Source organism: Rhea pennata, chromosome Z, assembly GCF_028389875.1.
Source record: "Rhea pennata isolate bPtePen1 chromosome Z, bPtePen1.pri, whole genome shotgun sequence".
Classification (NCBI taxonomy): Eukaryota; Metazoa; Chordata; class Aves; order Rheiformes; family Rheidae; genus Rhea; species Rhea pennata.
In genome coordinates, this window is record NC_084702.1 from 5761367 (window position 1) to 5780398 (window position 19032).

A 19032-nucleotide genomic window follows, 5' to 3' on the forward strand; every position below is an offset into this window, starting at 1 on the left:
TAAACAAGGCTAATCACAAAATTATACAATATAAGAAAACAACTCAAGTATAACACAAAGCCTCAATATTTACTCATAGGTTCAAGGCAGTCATGTAAAAAGAACAAAAACTTCCCTTAGCTGAAACATTTTAAAAGGTTCACCTTCTTCAAAGAAGGCAATAGAATGCATTGTGACAGGTAAAAACCCTGTACCTCTTGTCAATATTCAAACACAAAAGATATTTAAGAAGTTTTAATTCAAATATTAGCAATAAAAAAAACTCACATATTCTTAGGATGCTAAGTAGTCATTTTATCCCCATTTCCACACTGACTTACAACAAAGACATTTAAAGTTTCTCTTAATTTGCCTTTGTTGTATTATTTTCATATATTAATGCACTGAGAATAACTTGTTAGGCTTTGTGCGTTTTGTTTGTTTTAAAGGAGACCTGCAACACTCTGTCCCCAAGGCGGTATCCATTCAGGCTGGCTATTGCCATAGCTGCCTCATCATAGTTTGTCATAGTCACAAATCCAAAACCTTTGCACTTGTTAGTGTTAAAGTCACGGATGACCTTCACATTGGTTACTGCTCCAAAGGGTCCAAACATTTGCCAGAGGATACTCTCATCAGCATCAGGGGCCAAATTGTACACAAAAATGCACCATCCGGTTCCTGCATGTCCAGGGATATTAATTCCAGCTAAACTGGTCATTCCATCAATGGTCATTGGAGGAAACCTACTAAAGAAGGGGGGAAACAAAACAAAAACAAATGAAAGCATAAAAAGGGCTGTTCACAATGAATTCCGACAAAAAATTTAGAAAACAAAAAAAAGGAGCAAATAATACACAGCTTTTCATAGTGTGCTAGATATCCCAGCCAGATTAGCAAGGTAATACTGCAAATCTTTTCAACTGTACAAATACAATGCTATACAGAAGTGGGGAACAGGATTCAGTCTGGCAGAAATAATCAACATTTAGAAAAACAAAAGAAAAACATGCTATTACGCTAGTGAGGATTGATGATAAACAAGCAAGCAGGAAATCCATGGGACTGCTACAAAAAAATTGTCTCTTTCATGCACAATTCACTGAAATGAACAATTTCAGCTACAAGTCTCAACGTGCAAGAGTCCAACACTAGTCTTATTGAAAATATGACAATACTCAAAATATTTTCTTTTAATAAGTAGTCTGTTTAAAAGTATTATGAAACTAATGATTCTTCATTACCTCTTTACTCCATAAGCCATATTCAGCAGATTGTCCAACCTATAAAACATTTAGCAAAGTGTTTAGACTTCAGACTTTTCCACCCCTAATCTTAAGGAACTTGATGTATATTATTGGTAGTCCCCTTGCATTCTACAGAAATGGATGCAAAGCTTGAACACAACTTAAAGAATATCTGCATACTATTGAACTAAATTTATTAAGTGTAGTAAGGTGTCACTTTTTTTGTACAGTCTGTCCACAACCCTCAATAATTCAGTTCAGAAAGTGTCCCACACAGTAAGTCAAGGAAAGTCAAACAACAGTGTTAACAAATACAGTCAGTGACCACCTCAGGGAAATTGTCCAGACTATAAACTTACTTCTGATGAAGATCTTATGGGCCATCTGATCCTATGCTGACATTTTTTGACAATTTTGACAACTACAATTGCACAGACACAGGATTTAAGGGCATTAGCAAATCTTAGAACATACACTGTAAAAAAGAGTAAATTATTGCTCATTTTTCTACTCTAGAATTTCTGAAATTAAGTATTTTAGCATATTAATAGAGATATTCAATTATAAACTTTCTCCATATATTTCTCCCCTCACCATTCCCAAAAGTGGTAAGTAGTAGTACACAATCCCACCTCCAAAGCTTTTAAGGCTATCCAGCTGATACCCAGAACATTCAATGCTCAACAATCCTGGTAAGAGCCTTCAGGAATAAGGACTTAAGTGTTCCTCCAATAAGCTTTACTCCTCAGAGAAAAGTTTTCCCCCACCCAGAAAGGCTCAAGCATGCCAAGAACAAGCAAATAGAGCAATTTTCCTGCTTAAACTTTCTCTTCAGGACTCTGCAAAATATGAGCTTAGAAAATAAAGGTTCACTTCTACTCTAAAATTAATTTATTCTGCTTTTAACTACACTAGGACCATTTCCAGGAACAGCAGGTTTCTCCTTCCACTCAGCCCTGGTAAGGCTGGGTCCAGTACAGGGCTCCTCAGTACAAGACTGGCAGACTTGCTGGAAGGAGTTCAGCAACAGGCCACAAAAATGATTAAGGGGCTGAAGTATCTCTCATATGATGAGAGGTTGAGAGTGCTTCAACATGAGACTGTTCAGCATAGAGAAAAGACGATACCTTACCAGTGTGTGTAAATACCTGATGGGAAGAATAAACACTGCACTAGAGTCTTCCCAGCAGTGCCCAGTGACAGGACAAGAGCAACGGCCAGAAACTGACATACAAGAAATTCCATTTAAACATAAGGAGAAGTTTTTTAGACTGTGAGGGCAACTGAGCACTGAGAACACATTGCCCAGAGAAGTTGTAGAGTCTCCATTCTTGGAGATATTCTAAACCTGGCTGGACATGATCCTGGGCAACCTGCTTTAGCTGACTTGGTCTGAGCAGAGCTTCAAGAAAAGGGGAGAAGGGCCTATGATCTCCTAAATGTGCCTTCCAAACTCAGCTACTCCAGGATTCTATGAAATAGACCAAGTTAGTTCACATTTCTTCCTTCCTCCCCAGGTGGTTCACAAGAAAAACTCTTTCCTTACGCAGAACCATTTTAAAATTCATGCTTAATTCAATTTAACATGGAACTGTATTTCAAATAAAATTTGGAATGAAATCTGTGTTGGTACAGGCCCACTATCATTTACACATTTCTAACATGAGATTCGTATTTATTATGGTTTTATAATATGAGAAATTTTTTTTTAACTTGCATCTGTAGTAGGTTACAGTAATGAAGTTAACAATTTAGAAGTGTCCTCTAAAAGGTAAAGTTGGAATCTCAGAAATCCTGAAATATTCACAGCTTACATACTTCCGGAAGAGTTTTGAAAAGAACTGAAGAATTCTAGAAACTTACAAGTCTGTAGTAGGACACAAAACTGAAGATTCCATATAGTAACAAAGTTTACATAAGATATTTGGATGACATAAGATCTTAGAAAGACACAGTCAAAATTTTCAGAGGAATTTACTTAATTTTTAAAGATATTAAGTTGCTCACCCTACAGTAACTGAGGCATAATTGTATACAACCACATTTGAAAGTCCAGTTCAAGATTTTTGACAAATATGGCATGAATAGGATATCTGCAATACTCCATGTTCTTCTCTGTAATATCACTGAAGGATAAATAATATGCAGTTGTGCATTTTCAGACCACTATCAATTGAGCTGTTGAAGTTTCAAATTTCAGTAGCTACAATTTTTTTAAAAAACATGTAAAAGACATCATTTAACATCAGCGACAGTTTAATTCGTCAGTCACTTTACTTTGCCAGTCGGTTCAACCTGCCCCTTTTCCACATTCACAGAAGTGGAAAATTTTACCCATCTTCTCATTCACTAGATGCTTATCATCTACTCGGTGATTTTTGTTACTATTACCCTGGATTAGGGCAAATCATGATCATTTCTGGTATCATTTAATACTTAAAATCTCAGCAAAACTTTCTAGTGGAAGTTAAACGCATATTCATAAAGACACTCCTCCTTTCTAAGGACAACCACAAAATCAAATATAGCAATGCCCAGTTTGGTAGGACACATGTAGTCTATTGATATGCTGTAACTGCAAAGAACTTCAGATCCTGTCTAAAGGAAAAAAAGTTGGAGAATTTTTATAGATTATAACAGACATAGCTAGAGTAGATTGGTTTAAAAAATGAGACATTTCTTTAAACATAGATGCTACCCCAGTTGTTATCAGTAATGTTGAACACAGCTGAGGATCTGGGAACATGTGTACTTAGAAGAACTTGAGGAATTAGAAAGCCAGTCTTGCCACAATACGTTGAATGCTGTAACAGATAGGCCGTATTTATCTCATTTTTCAGGTATGTACAACAGCTCCCTCACGGTCTTACTGCAGCACAGTGCATTCCAGGTCATCCTAAAAGCGCGACTTCTGCCCTGTGCTCTGCACTGGAGCAGACAGGCTTACCTATAAAACAAGGGAAAATCTACTTTCATTTGGTATGAGGTACCCTGCTTATGCCCTTGGAAACTGTAAGGGCATTACTCAGTAATGAACAAAGATCAGTTATCTCTTCCCCTAAGGAAGACAGCCTACACCAGTGCCAACCACCACACTCGTAAGGCACTGAGGGCATCATAAGGCTGAGAAACTGAAGAAAAGAAGGTTCAGAAGTTCTGCCAGAAGTACAGTCCATGAACTCTGAACATTTAGCCTAAGACTGAGGAGCTGCCAATTCAAAGCCTTCAAAGTGTAGTTCATTACCTTTTAAACTGCCAGCTGAATTTTATTTCTTGAAAAGTAAGACCTTCACTGTATTAATGCTTAACGCATCCTAATCACACAGCCCAGAGGTGGGAGGAGGTATAAAAAATAATCACTGAAAGAAAAAGTCTATTATGATTCACATGAATGTAGCTAATACAATATTTGTTTCCTTCTGCTCTCACCATCTGTCCCTTTTCAACACACTAAATATCACAGGGAACTGTGGCTGTAATTTCAACACCATGGGAACATACAAGATAAACGCAAAGTATCTTTGAATGCATTTTCATTACAGAAGTGTGGAATAAAATGAGACAAAATGAGGCAGGCTGGACTTTGATTACTATCTAGACAAAGAACTGAAAGTTAGGACGAAGAGGAAAGATCAGAGCTTGTCGTGGTGTGCCACATGGCTAAGAACAAAATTGAGTTGTCTAGTCAATGATACTTGACTAGACTTGTACATTGTATCGATAATAACCTAGGAAAATAAAAATAACCTTAAAAACAGAAAGATCTTTTATTAGAGACTGGCTGGAAAAAAAGTCACCGTGGTTTAACCTTAACTGACTAATTAAGTACTTTTATCACATAGTGAAAAAGCTCTAAGTTGCAATGCATTTCTGCTTCTAGTTGTATTCCTGGAGCACAGTTGTGAAAGTTCAAAATTTTCAAGGGTTTCTTTCTTACACAAGTCTGACAGGCAGAGAGGGGAAGGAGTGTAGGAAAACAAACTGGCAGACCCCTTGGACCAAGAAGCTTCCAGCAGTTCAGTTATACACAAATATGACTTACCTAAAACGCTGAGCCTGCTGAGCCAGTGGTCCTGGATACCTTCTGTTTGGAGAGTGGTACAGCTGGGAAAGGATGGCCTGGTTGGTTTTTTGGCTTGGGTTGTTAGCAAACTTTACAGTGATGGGCTCTGTGGCACCTGGAGGCTTCTGGCCATTCAAACCCTTGATAGCTTCTTCTGCTTCAATGCGCTTGTCAAACCGGATAAAGCCTACACCCCTTGATACTCCTGTACAGCGTGAAGGAAGTAAAGAGTAACTAGCTCAGAGGCACCACAGTGTTCAACATTAAGATGATTTCACTCTTTTTTTTCCTCCAGAGAACTGACCACTTGCTGTAAAACTTTACTACTCCAGATGTTCCAACTTTTTTTCTTTTTTTAAACTGATACAAGAGCCACACGCTACATATAATAAGAAGAAAGTTTAGAATGGTGAGCGAAAATACAGTCAAGAAAATTTAAATATAGGGAGCCAAAGGGAACGTCTGAAAAGCTGATTGGAGGTAGGAGATAATGGAGATGAAGGAGAAAAGGAAGAGTACACTTTCAGAACAAGCCACACCATAGCATCTATTCAGTTTATGCTACTTTGCAGTATCTATATTTAAAGAAATTATGTAAATAGCTTAGTCATCTGCTCCCTAGCTGCAAGATATGGCTTACAGTCTCCTATAGCATTCCTTCAAGCTCACACTGGAGAGGATATGCTGAAAAGATGAACACTAAAGTGGAAGTTCTAAATTACAGTAACAAGAATTAGTGCCCTATTTTAACACTGAGTTTTTATTTCCGGAAGGCAGACATTCAGTTTCAGCAAACGATTGGATACTTCGGTTGTAGATGCTTTCTTGGTACAAACAAGTCAAAAGATAACATACAAGGATGGCAGCAAGCCTTTATGAAAGGTCTTAGTAATATCAAATATCAAAACTCATACTGTAGCTTAAATAAAACAGACAGTTCATGCTTGGACCAATTTAATATTAAAGCTATTACAACAGCTATTAAAGCAAAGCGTACAAGGAAGCATTCTTTAATCTATTCAGGGGTCTCTTGCATTTTGTTCGTGAATACAGAGACGAGAACCTTGTTCTCACTTGAAAAAGACATTAGCGGCAAGAAATGTATTCTGTTCATAAACTGACAATTTAAACCATCAAAGTAACAATGAACAGGCATGAGAAAGATTTAAGAGGCATATGTCACAGCCCCAACTTTGCATTTTTCATCTGTCAGTTTGTGTCACAACATTATTATTCTTACCACTTTGAGTCTTTCTTATCTGTTCTCAATAATTTGAAAAAAAGCTAAAGCTTGAACTAGTTTATGCCAGAAAAGTATTGTGAAAAGATTTATGAGTATTCAGAATTACAGCACATGTATTTGCAAGTTGGATTATATTTACTTGTTTCGCCCATTTGTCAAATGCCACCATTTCTATGCATGAATATATGAGAACACACTATAAACAACTGTTTATTGCACAAAGACTGGGAATCTGACCTGCAAGTCACCATTTGGCTTTGAACTGTCCTTTCTCTGCCTCTCTACACAGTCACACTACTTTAACATCTCACAAATGTGTTCATATGGAGACTTCCATATTAACATGGAATTGGAAAAGTGTATATGAGATCTCCAAGGTCAGTCAAGTGTCAATTGTTTGCATGCATTGTCCTTTTGAACAGGAGCACCTGAAAGCTTTACAATCTCCTGCTGCTGAATACTGTCACCCATGATGACATGCAACTTTAGAAACAGGCATCAAGAAAAATCCAAAATGTTCAGAGAACAATTATATGAGTAACAGATATTCCCCTGTCTCCCCTCTCCCACATTTTTTTTTTTTTTTTTTTTTTAAGTGGAATAAGTGTTCTTGTTTCTATGCCTCTATTCCTTCAAATTTCATGAACTCCATAATTCTCTGCTGAGGTAGCAGTTTTGATAATTTTATTTTTTTGCAAGATGCCTGCTGGAAACAGGTAATGAAGCAAATTATAAAGCTCCTGAAATTCAAAATCAGCCACTTAGCCATCACAAATACACAGCAAAAACACATATATTAATGTACAACTCTGGCCATTAACCACAAAATGTCACTGGTCACTGACACCCATTCACTGTCACATAACACAATAACCTACTAGAGTTTTCTTCTTCAAGGCACTGCTAATCACAGAATTTATCTGCTCCAGAGGAGCTCAAAGTTCATATTCTTCAGTGTACCCATAGTTAACGAGGAAACCTTGACACCAGTCTTAACAGCAATTACCAGTCTGGGTCTTTTGTAATACTAGCCTCAGAGAACCAGCTGTGCATTCCTACATAAAAATTTTATAAAAAAATGCTTAATAGCATCTCATAAGGAGCACAGGGACTATTTTTGCACAGAAGCTTGGAAAAGAAGATTACAGCAGCTGTAAATTTATTACAAGCCATGAAACAGGCTTCAAACCTGCACCTTCAGGGTGGAAATGACTCAAGCTGGCTCAGTATGCACTGCAACCTATTTTTGTCCATGCATATTTATGAACAACTCCAACAGAAATATTCATTTTATGGCCCACATACACCTTTCATACATTCTATAGGCAAGACTGTTGTATTAGAAGATGAAATGTTTCTCAAATTACTAGTCTTAAAAAAGAGGGAGAGAGAATGCAAAACTGCCTACTTACCAGTGACTTGGTCAACTAGGATACGAGAAGTAATAATGCGTCCATATTGGGAAAAGAGCTGCTCCAGTTCTTTTTGGGTCATTGTTTTTGGGAGTCCGCTGACGTACAAATTTGCATCTCTGATAGAAGCTGAGCTTGGTCGTGCATATGAAACCTTCAGAAGAGGAAAGTTTTTTTAAAAAAAAATCCATATATACACAACAAGAAAAACCCCAAAAGCCTCTATTTCTAAAAGGACTGAAATTAAACAATACCTTAGAAATGTTTCTAAGGAAAATCAGGGAAGACATCCAGCAAAGCCAAGAATGTGTTTTTCGCGTTGACTTCTGTGAAAAACACTAAAGGAATACAGCAACTGCAGAAGTTGCCTACATCTGTTTAGATGTGAATTATAATTTAAGCACTATTTTCAATAAAGGAGAAAAAGCTAGACACATGCTCCACCAAGACTTGATGGAGAGAAAGTGTTCTTTTTCAGTTAGTTTATTTTAAAATAATAATAATAAAAAAGAATGATTTAAAGAGATCTGAGGCAGCTTTCCTTTTAGTTATCGTTAAAAATACAGAGGATAAAGATTTCACTTTGGATCAAGGTCATGAACACAGAGAAAGGCAATCCAAAACACTTGCAGGTTTTTAAGTGTTTTTCAAATGCTCACTGCACGGTTTGTAAATGTTTAGCTCAGTACCAAATGAAATACAATCATTTATAAGAGTCAGTACAAGATAAAGAAGCATAAGGGATAGAAGTAGGATTGTACCATGCACTTGGGCTGTTTGGAAGCTTGCTGATTTCTGCCACAATGAGGCTTACAACCAAATGCTGAATGGCAGTGAAAGTTCCCCAGCTGTTTTGGGCTAAAGTTTTGACCTGCTGCCTCACAAAGCAGTGTCCAAAAACATTTTACTACCTTCATAAAGGTGAGGACAAAATTACAGTCTTCAATCCTTAAATATGTACTGTAAGAATAGCATATTGAGAATAATTCAGTATCTCTCACTGAAGCCTATATAAGTGGATTATCTTTATTACAGGAAAGTTACAAACCTGAAATCCACATACGTGTAACAGCATAGGCCAAAATAATTTATCTACTGCTTTCACTGTGCAAGATGCATAGTTAAAAAAGGAGCCTTGAGAAGTCAGCTGATTTTTCCCCTGCCCTTCAAAGCAGGATCAGCTGCCTCTGGGCAACTGGGACTTAGCTCCCTGGAACTAGACCTTTTGACTAACAACTTTGCAACTATTTTCAAATCCTCTTCCCATCTTGGCTCTGCACGTCTTAACAGACTCTAAGACTCCTGTGGAAACTAAATGAAAACAGCAACTTAAGTAGAGAGTCTAGCACTCCAGGTGATTAAGTCAGCAGCACCCTGAACACTGCTGTGATCCTCAAAAAGAATCTTCATAAAAGGCTGTGTAAGATACATTCTAAAGCCGGCTAAATGGGACTGACCTACAAAATCTGTGATTGTTTAACACAAAACACTATCCCACATAAAACACAGAGCTGCTGTGCCTTGCTCTATCATGAGCATCACAAAAAAAGCTGAAGACTTGTGTTCAAAATTCTTGTCCACTGGTCTCCAATACAGGCAGCTGCACATAAACTCATCCTTTTCTCCTCATATTTACTTCCAAATTTTTTTTATAAAGATGTGCAAGTTTAATCAGGTCAGAAAAGCTGTCAGTGCCCTGTTCTAAAGAACAAGAATAGCACAGAACTTTCCAGTTTCAGACAGGTTGTTTTGACTCCAATAAAGCCTCAACATTAAAGAGCAATTTACTCTCCACTGGAGCTCAGCCCTGTTTGTATCACACATCCCTCTCCTTTTTATTATGAGCATATGCACTAGGGAATTGACTACAGAAGAGCTCATGACAACCACCACCAGCAAGAAAACCAGAGACCCTTCTCTAGTTAAAAAAAAAAAAAAAAAAAATGCATTCAGTAGCTCAGACATAAAACAGAGAAATGAAACAACTCGAGATGTGGCATCTGGACACAGGAATCTGCTATATGACCCTCAACAAATCTTTTCATCTCAGTTTTGCATGTCCCAGGTTGCTTTTCTGTAATATCTGTTAATAATTTTCTAAGCTCAGATTTTTGAAGAGGAAAAAACTTCCTAGGATATCTTGTGTGTGGCTTCTCCTCCTCCTCTCACCAAGGTGCAGAATTGACAGAAAACATATCTCTGTAAGCTAGCCAGGAATTGATAATTAAAGCTTGTATTTTCACTTGACTCTTGTTAAGCAAGGAGTATTCTCTACCAAAGGTCAATATAGGATTATTCCTAGAAGACAATGTAAACTACTTATTTCAAAATACATTCAAGATATACATACTTGTAACCTGCCCTAGGAAGCCTCTCCAATGCTGTCAAAATTACAGTAGTAAGAGCTACTGTAGGGCCATTTTACAGTATCATGCAGTATAATGTATCCCTACATTACTCAGAATTTCTCTTTGAACTACAGCAATGATAGAATCCTGTAAATTGTTGAAAGCAAGACACAGGGTAACAGACGTTTCAGTCTATGAGCAGCAATTATGTTCCTGCACATGACAGAATACCTGATTCCCAAGAGCCTTTCACAAGGCAGATGAGAAGTTTAATGAGTTCTTAAGGAAAAGTAAAATTATTCCTAATACATAATCCTGATTTCTTAAAACTTGCTTGAGAAGATTTACCACTCTGAAGTCCTAATCTCATCAGCAACATCAACTCTTTCAGAGGAGGAAAGGAAAGGAGAGAGCCTACTGTTACTTCATTTTGCTGTTTTTGCTTAATCAACCATGCCCTCTTTTTAGATGAGTATCTGCAAACTCAAGGACACTGAGTACAAGTGGAACTGCAGAAATAAAGATAAGAGGAAATCATAGTCTTGCAATTAAGACAAGGATAATACAAATTACCCTTCAATTGCCAGCTTTACAACAGATTTTCTGACAGCTGTGAATGTGGCAGGATTTTATCAGTTCTGGGCACAAAGGTCTAACACAGAAGTTCAGCAAAACTCTCCTTCCCCCACCCCCCTTGATGCAGCAAAGCCACTGCCATTATAGGCTCTGCAGGCAAGGCCTAATACTTGCAAATCTGGGGTCTGAGATAGCTTTTTTTTTCCTTCTTCATTCTGTATAATCTCAATCTTCATCCTGCATGAAGCATGTATTGCACCTACATTCCAAATGCACCTGCACTTCAAAGAACAGTTTCTGTATTTTGAGTCTTTCTCTTGGTCTTCTGCAGGTGTAAATATACACATTTCCATGCTCTTCAGTACACAGAGAGACTAAATGGTAAACAGTAACAGAGAGGAAAACATGGGGAAGAGTGAAGCTTTGCTTTCAGCCAAAGAAGATAAGACTGTTTATGTCTTACATAGTCAACACTACAGTCCAAGCTGTACAGAAAAGGAAACTTTCCCAAGTTGGCTACAAGCTTCTTTAAGAAATAAAACTATTTCACACTTGACAAGGAAAACAAAGGAGCCAACACCAGAGAATGAAGACAAACTGTTTGGGGGACTAGATGCTAAAATCTCTAATTATCAAAAATAACTAGGAGGGTATGGCAACAAAGTCCTTTTTGTAACTGAACATAATTAACAGCTATCATTGCAAAATTTGGTGTCAATGGATACAGGGGAGCTAAGGCTCTACTTACTAAGTAAACCAGTCTACAAAACATGCATAGCTGCATGGATTGCTGACACCTCTCTTTTATCTGAAGTTTTCTCATTCTCTCTTCCAAAACCTGCAACTAAGACATATTGAAAATTGTTCTGGCTAGTTCTACGTGTGCCTTCAGATAAGATTTTTACTTTGCATAAGCATTTGATAAGGTCTTCTGAAGAAAAGTTAGAAATTCTAGGAGTGACTATCATCTAGAAAAAGAAGAAAAACAATGACTTATCTTTATAATTAATAAGAAAAACTTTGCAACTGCAGGTCAAATACCAACTCTCTACTGAGACACTCCAGCAATCATTGTTTGTCCAAAATTAAGGACAAACTAAAATTAAAATTAAGAACTGTTTTTAAAATAGCTTAAAATTCAGATTGAATTGTTACTGTTGTACCTGTTACTAAGCTGCTTCCTAAGTGTGATAAAATCTAAACATTCAGAATAAAGATTGAAGAACATAAGACTTGTAAACTGCTTCCAAATAGGGGTGGGATGAGGAATTTATGTAAAAAGATACTTGAAGGCCTTCCAAAACTACTAAGCAATGTTTAAGAGTGATGCTTCCCCAAACTGTCTAGAGTTCACTCTAGAGGTAGTTTTATAGATGAAAATTTAACAGCTATTTTATTTAGAAAATGGAGCTATCTAGTGCAGTAATGGGACCCTCCATTCAGCTGCTCACTGATCACATTCTGATTCACTACATTAGAATAAAATTGAGAAAGCACAGTGTGAGCAGAAAAAGATATGTTCCTTATAAAGACAAAAGATGCATAAGAAAGTCTAGCAAAGAAAAATTCCAAGTCAGATGGTGACCTATAAGGTATTACTACTGACTCCTTTCCTTTCTGTTCAGTCATGTTAAGAGAGTGTGGAAGCAAGTCAGTATAGGTCAGATGGCCTGATCAACAGTTCAAGGTCAGCGGTAAATGGAATGAAGTTAAAATTCACCCTTATTATGTGCAGACAAGCCAGCCAAACCTTTCTGTTAATTAACAGAACTCTGTGAAGCCAGGCATTAATGCTATAATTCTCACGAATGAAGCTACTGAAACAACTTTATAGGTCTGGAAACCATGCTGATGTCCCCAACACAGCTGCACCTCTTGCCCACCATCTCCAGTGAGGACATATACAGCAAAATCAGATGCTAAATCTGCCTCTGCCAAATTTTTCATCTTTTTCTCCACCACCTTTCTCAAGTGCTTTGCTGCACAAGAGTGCACAAACTATCAACAGGTTGTTCAACACTACCAATCTTTGGAAGACAGGTAGTTGAGGAACAACAAGAGGCACCTGCTTCTCTGAAACACACTGAGAGGTTAGCTACCTTCAGAGAAAAAAAAAATCTATATTACCTTTCAAGGGAAAAGACACCTGTTTTTCTGAGAAAGCAAACTGCCCAAAGTGGCAAAGAACAACTTGTTAGATCATTATAATCCATTGGAGAGGCAGTGTCCTTGTCTGCAGGAGTAGTGGGCTGGCCAAGGAGCCACATCATCATATTGAGGTATGCAGAAGGAACAGAGCAGGCTGCATAGCATCAGGGAAGATGGGGTGGGGGGAGGCAGAGAAAGAAAAGAGAGAGAGAAAAACTATATCCTCTCTGAGACCCTGTAGAGATGAGCATCTCAGCCCCCAGCAGCTCAGCAGGAGAAGCAACTGCAGCCTGTGTTTGCTGTATAGCAATCCCCGCAACAGGGAGAACAGTGACTTCAGGCAGCAGTAGGACAGCTCCTTCCCCATCCACAGGCTCAGCAGCAAGCAGGGGATAAAGTCCTGACAAGAGTCAGACCTGCTAAGTCTGAAATGCAGTGTCAGGAGTATGGAACAAATGCTTGTGGTGGTAGATTATTTGCTGTGATAATGGAGGTCCCATCTGCCAACTCTACCTGCTGTCTGGATGCAGGGGGTTGCTGCTTGCTGGGTGCTCAGGTTCAGGATATTGTGGAGAGAATGCTGATAAAAGCTGTTCTAGTCTTGGCCTATTACCTCTCCTGTGGGCTCTAGTGATGCTGTCAGGGGAGCCCTGGAGAGTATCCAGAGTGACTCTGGGAATGAGGGCCAAGGGCATGGGAGCATAGGTAGTGCTTCCTTAATCCTTCTGCTGATAGGAAAGGGCTTGTGGGAATATGGACTGATCCTGAGGTTCCATGACAGGTTGCATAGCTGGTGTTGACAGGAGGGACTTTGCATGGTTGATGACCATGCAACCCCCTCTGAGAATCAGAGACTACTTGGAAGACATGGGATTTTCCTAAGTGAGGCAAAAGCATCTCTGCGAACAGGCAAGCCAACTTGGTAAGGAGGGCTTTGAACTAGGAATAACAGGGCAGGGCAAGTGACAATCCACAGTCAAGTAAGGAAGTGATGCCTGGTCTGGCAACAAGAAGATGAAAGCTGATGTGGGACAGAAGGGACCCCAAGACCAACAATACAAGACCAAAGGGGAACCACTTCACATATAAGCTCTCATACCTTCTCTGGCACATGAGCATGACTGGGTGCCCACTGCAGTGCCTGTGCTGTAATGTGTGCAGCATGGGGAACAAACAGGAGAAGTTAGAGATCTGTGTGAATTTACAGCTATGATCTCAGAATCACCACAGAGACACTGTGGGTCATACAGGATATGACTGGAGTGCTACAATGGCGGGATACAAGCCATTTAGGAAGGACAGCCTGGGAAGGTGAGGAGGGGGCATTACCCTCTATGTACAGGAGCCATGAGGATGTAGAGAGACCTGTTGGGGACCAGTGAGAGGTCAGCTGAGAGCTGATTAGAGGGAAGACCAGTATGGGCGACAATTAAGCGCATGTCTGCTATAGACTGGCCTGATCAGGAAGAAGTAGATGAGGCCTTCAGACAACTCGAAGATGCCTCACATTAACAGACCTTGGTCCTTCTGGAGGACTTGAACCACACTGGTATCTGCTGGGAGGTCAACACAGAAGGCCATCATTAATCCAGGAGGCTTCTGGAGTGCATTGATGAAAGATGCATCCTTCACAGGTCCAGTGAAGGGCCACAAAGGTAGTTAAGGGACTACAGCATTTGACATATGAAGAGAGGCTGACAGCTGGATTGCTTAGGCAGGAAAAGAGAAGGCTTAGAGGAATCTTACCTGTGTGCACCTGATATGGGGATGTAAGCAGTCAGATTGCCTCTTGTCCTGTCTGAGAGGAATGAGCACAAATGGAAACAGGAAACTCTACTTGCAAATAAGAAAATACTTTTTCTTAGCAAGAGTGATCAAATACTGCAAAGGGTTGCCCAGAGAGATTCTCTGAATATCCTCAGAGATATTCAAAACCCAACTGGACATCCAAAAGGAAATTCATACCATTGGAAAATGCTGTCACCTATGAACTAACTCTCCCAGCCCCTTCCCACCACAGAAAACATTTTGTAGTTTAGAAAATGTACTACAGAACCAAGATCTGCCAAGATATCTACTGTAACTTATATTTGGCAAATACATATGAATTCTTTCACAATGGCTCCTGATTCAGCGGTGGCTGTTAACGCATATTTGGAATAGAGTTTGACACAGGAGTCCAGGCCCAAACTGAATGCAACTTAAAGTAAAAAATAAACACACAAATGAAAGCTATGAATTCTCATCACTAAATATAACCATTACAAGTTCATTTTCATTATATTCTCTTTAAATTCTTGAAATATTTTTCAAAGATATTTTTCACAACTAAGAACATACATCAATGGCAAGTAGATTACACAATGCAGGAAGTACCTCAGTGACAGCTCCTGTCCCTGACTAATGCATACCAGAATCTTCGCACACTATGCACAGCAATGATAACATCCTGAAATACTGATTTGTCGTACGTATAAATATCAAGACACTGTCTCTAGCCATCTTGCAACTCCACACAAAGTTCACTTCCTACTCATACTCAAACATCAGAGATAGTTCCAGACAGAAAGCTTAGAGACCAGCCTTCTTAGTATGCACAAGACTACTTTGTTAAACATGCATATATGGTTCTGAGTTTAAGAGCGAGCTTGTCTGCACCAGCATTTGTTTTTGCAAGCAAAATATAAACTAGAAATATAATAGAATTCCTCCTCTAAAAGTAGTTTAGACTCAACCTTGCAAAAATACAGAAGATACAGCTTCACCTATATGTTGTTATATGTTGAAATGAAATAAGTGTCCCATACCTAATAGAGACTCTGCCTTTATAGCCACCACTGCAATGGATCACTTTCAAAAAGGGACACTAATAAAAGTATTGTAATGACTGCGCTGGGAGGCTTTTTTGCTATTTTAGTTCAGAGCTCATGAAAAGCAGTAGGTCTGCTGACAGGTAGAACTAATTCTCAAGATATAGGCCTAAGCAGATAAGTTATCAGATCTAATGTCTATTTTGTGCCCAGCTCAGCTACAAGAATGAACAGACCAACCTGCTGCTTCTATTCCACTATGAAATTACCACAACTAGAACTGGCCATAGTGAAGTAAATGGTACTTTTCTTTAATGATAAGGAACTGTACTTCACACATAGGTATATGGCTCATCATTATACTGTCTTTTTCTTCAAGGGTTGTATAAAACAGCACACACATATATATGTATATAGACTATCTCAGACTACATACATACACATGTATATAGAAAGCCTGGTACTTATGTAAATGCCATACAAAGCTAGTAAATCTTGGATATTGTAACACACTAAATGTACTTTTAATAAAGGATCCCCCCACAACATACATTCAAGGAGAGCTACGGTAACGAAGACAGCTCTTTCCAAACCCAAATCAACAGCCAAGCTAAAATAATATTGAAGCTCTACTCCTTTACAAATTTTTTTATGTAAACAGACCTAAATACAATGTTCAGAATGATCTGACAAGCATACTAGTTTACATGAGCATGGCTAAGCAAATCTAGGAGTAGCTATGTTTTAAGTTCTTCCTTTGAGCTAGAAAAATTCTATCTAGTAAATAAGAATTTGCCAAAGAGCTGTAAGCTAAATATACCACAGTGCACCTACTAAGATTCACAAATGAATACTCAACATGCTTAAAGAGCATGGGAAAAAAATAGCACAAGAGTATGTTTCTCAAGGCTAAGGAATGACCTATGCAATTACTTTTCATTGAAGCATCTGAGCCTTCAATTGATTTTCAAGTTAGTTAATGGACAGAGAAGATCAGTGATATGAGTTCACAGCAGAGAAAGTCTACACCCTTCCAAAATCAAAATATTTTGTACTTTCCTTTCTTCTGACTATGTGGTGCGGTTCTGTACATGGCTCTTGTCACTTAGGAGATGAGAACTTGTGCTAATCACCCTGCTGTGCAGCTCATGTTCAGCAGACCTCACCTGTCATCCAACAGCAGATCAGAAACCCTACCCCACAGAAGGGCTAGGAAACTGGGCTGGCCACTCAGGCAGTTGAGCTCAGCATGGAAATCTATTGGAAAGTCTGGCTTCAACTCTGTGTCCAAGTTCCAGCTCAATATTTTAAACCACTTCTTTTAGCCCAGACTTCCTCAGAATCAGGTATAATTTAGTTATTATTAAGGCAGAGACGATCAGCAAGTTCAGCACAGAGAAGCCACAAGCTTTAACAGGAAGTCAGACCCACCAACAGGTCTTATGTGGATGAGAAGACAGACTGAAGGCTTAAGGTAGTAGCAGATTGTTAGAAACAATCAGACTTAAGAAGCTGGGAAGGTCTCAATCAAATCCTCAAGATGAAATATTTTCTAGATAAAGCTAGAATTCTTTAGACTGGGAATTGTTGTTTCCCAATACTATTATACAGGCAATCTTGAAATGAAGCACAGAAATATCTCCTCATGAAACCAGGACCTTTTTCTACATGCTAAAGACTTGCTATGTAAAGCACCTGAGCACTCCTGTTGACACAGGTAAGACTCTGGTCTTTTGTCAAAAAGTCATTAACTCATTTTCCACACTGCCACGAGGTCAGCCACTAAGGCATGAATTCTGTAATAAAATATGGTCAGTTCAATCACTGGATAGTGGCAATATTGATTCACAGCAGTACCAAACAAAAAAAGGATGGCTCTTGTAGGCTAATTCACCATGTAAGGCAACAACAGGCATGATCAGAGCCACTGTTTCAATAAAGACTTTATTAAAAACAAACAAAAACAAACAAACAAAAAAAACCTCTCCCTCCTGCCCTTATCTTCCCACTTCAAATCCATGCTGAGATTCCTAGGTAGACCTGGACCTTCTGCTTTGGATTCTAGAAGCCTTGATTCTGATCAACTCTCACACCCTCAGATAACACCATTATCTGAGCATGCACGTTTTATTTGGAAAATGTGCGGTCACGAGGATGGAAATTGATATAAAGGGAGGGATATCCTTACGAGACTTCAGGCATCAATCTCTGTTTAACAGTTCCCAGATGCTAAATCAATTCCAGACGGATTTATATTCTCATTTTTCTTTTATAGTCCAGACGAAACAGGCAAATTTGCCATCTTTCTGACAAGGTGCATGTCTGACAAGGCCGTTTGCAAGGTTTCTCTGGGTAGTGGAAATGCTTCAATTAGAACAGCAGGCCTACTCTTTGTAAAATTCAATAGCTACCATGAAATAATCCTTTGTTCCACAATTCTTGGGAGGGATGCCTCTGAACAAACAAACAACTAAACAAACATAAAAACCTTCCAACTTGTGAAAGAATCTTCCACAAGCAACTATTTCAAAGGTACTTCATGCAAGAGCAACAGATAATGGACTCAAAACAAGGAGAGATCAAGCTGATCCTGCACTTCAGTAATGCACCATTCTGATGCTTTGTATGTTTATGTGGTTCTACTAACTCCCTGAAAATATTCACTGGAAGTGTTAGTGACAAATTAAGAATGCAAACAAGGAACGCTGGTATTTCATCAAGATTTTCATGTAGCTGGAAGGAGGAGATGATAATTTAAAATATGAAAACGCCCAAATCCTTAAGATTTTTCATGAATCAACTAGACTTTTTCCAAAGTCCACTCAGGAGTCTTCATGTGTGTCATAGTACTAGATCAAGAGATATTTGACAATAAAAAAATCCTTTCCCAAAATCCTTTCTAAATTTGTTTTGGACTTCTTTTCATTAGGAATAGAGTGTAAACATGTAACAATTCATGTAATTTGCATATGGTCAGCTCATGCACTAGCCAAATCTTGTGTCATGGAAGAGGCATGTAAGAGACAGAATGAGCTATCAAGCCAAAGAACACCTCCTAGCAAAGGTTACTTAATTCAGCGAGGATGGCTTGATGAATTTTAGATTAAGTATTCATAAAGATTAACCTTGCATCACCTTGAAGATGATACTCTAATTTGGTATCACACTTCACCTCCATTTGACAGATTCAGTTCCTAGCTCTTGAT

At 38.6% G+C, this 19032-nt stretch overlaps 1 protein-coding gene across 1 annotated transcript in view; it reads right to left on the reverse strand.

Annotated features, from left to right (window-relative positions):
• Nucleotides 1-281: 281 nt before the first annotated feature.
• ELAVL2 (ELAV like RNA binding protein 2) overlaps nucleotides 282-19032 on the reverse strand; it is a 47087-nt gene continuing 28336 nt past the window's right edge. Inside the window, exons 3-6 of the mRNA XM_062599228.1 lie at nucleotides 7945-8098; nucleotides 5269-5494; nucleotides 1224-1262; nucleotides 282-728 (exon numbers count right to left, since the gene is read on the reverse strand). Of these exons, the coding sequence (XP_062455212.1) occupies nucleotides 398-728; nucleotides 1224-1262; nucleotides 5269-5494; nucleotides 7945-8098 (750 nt within the window). The 3' untranslated portion in view covers nucleotides 282-397. The remainder of the gene's footprint in view (nucleotides 729-1223; nucleotides 1263-5268; nucleotides 5495-7944; nucleotides 8099-19032) is intronic.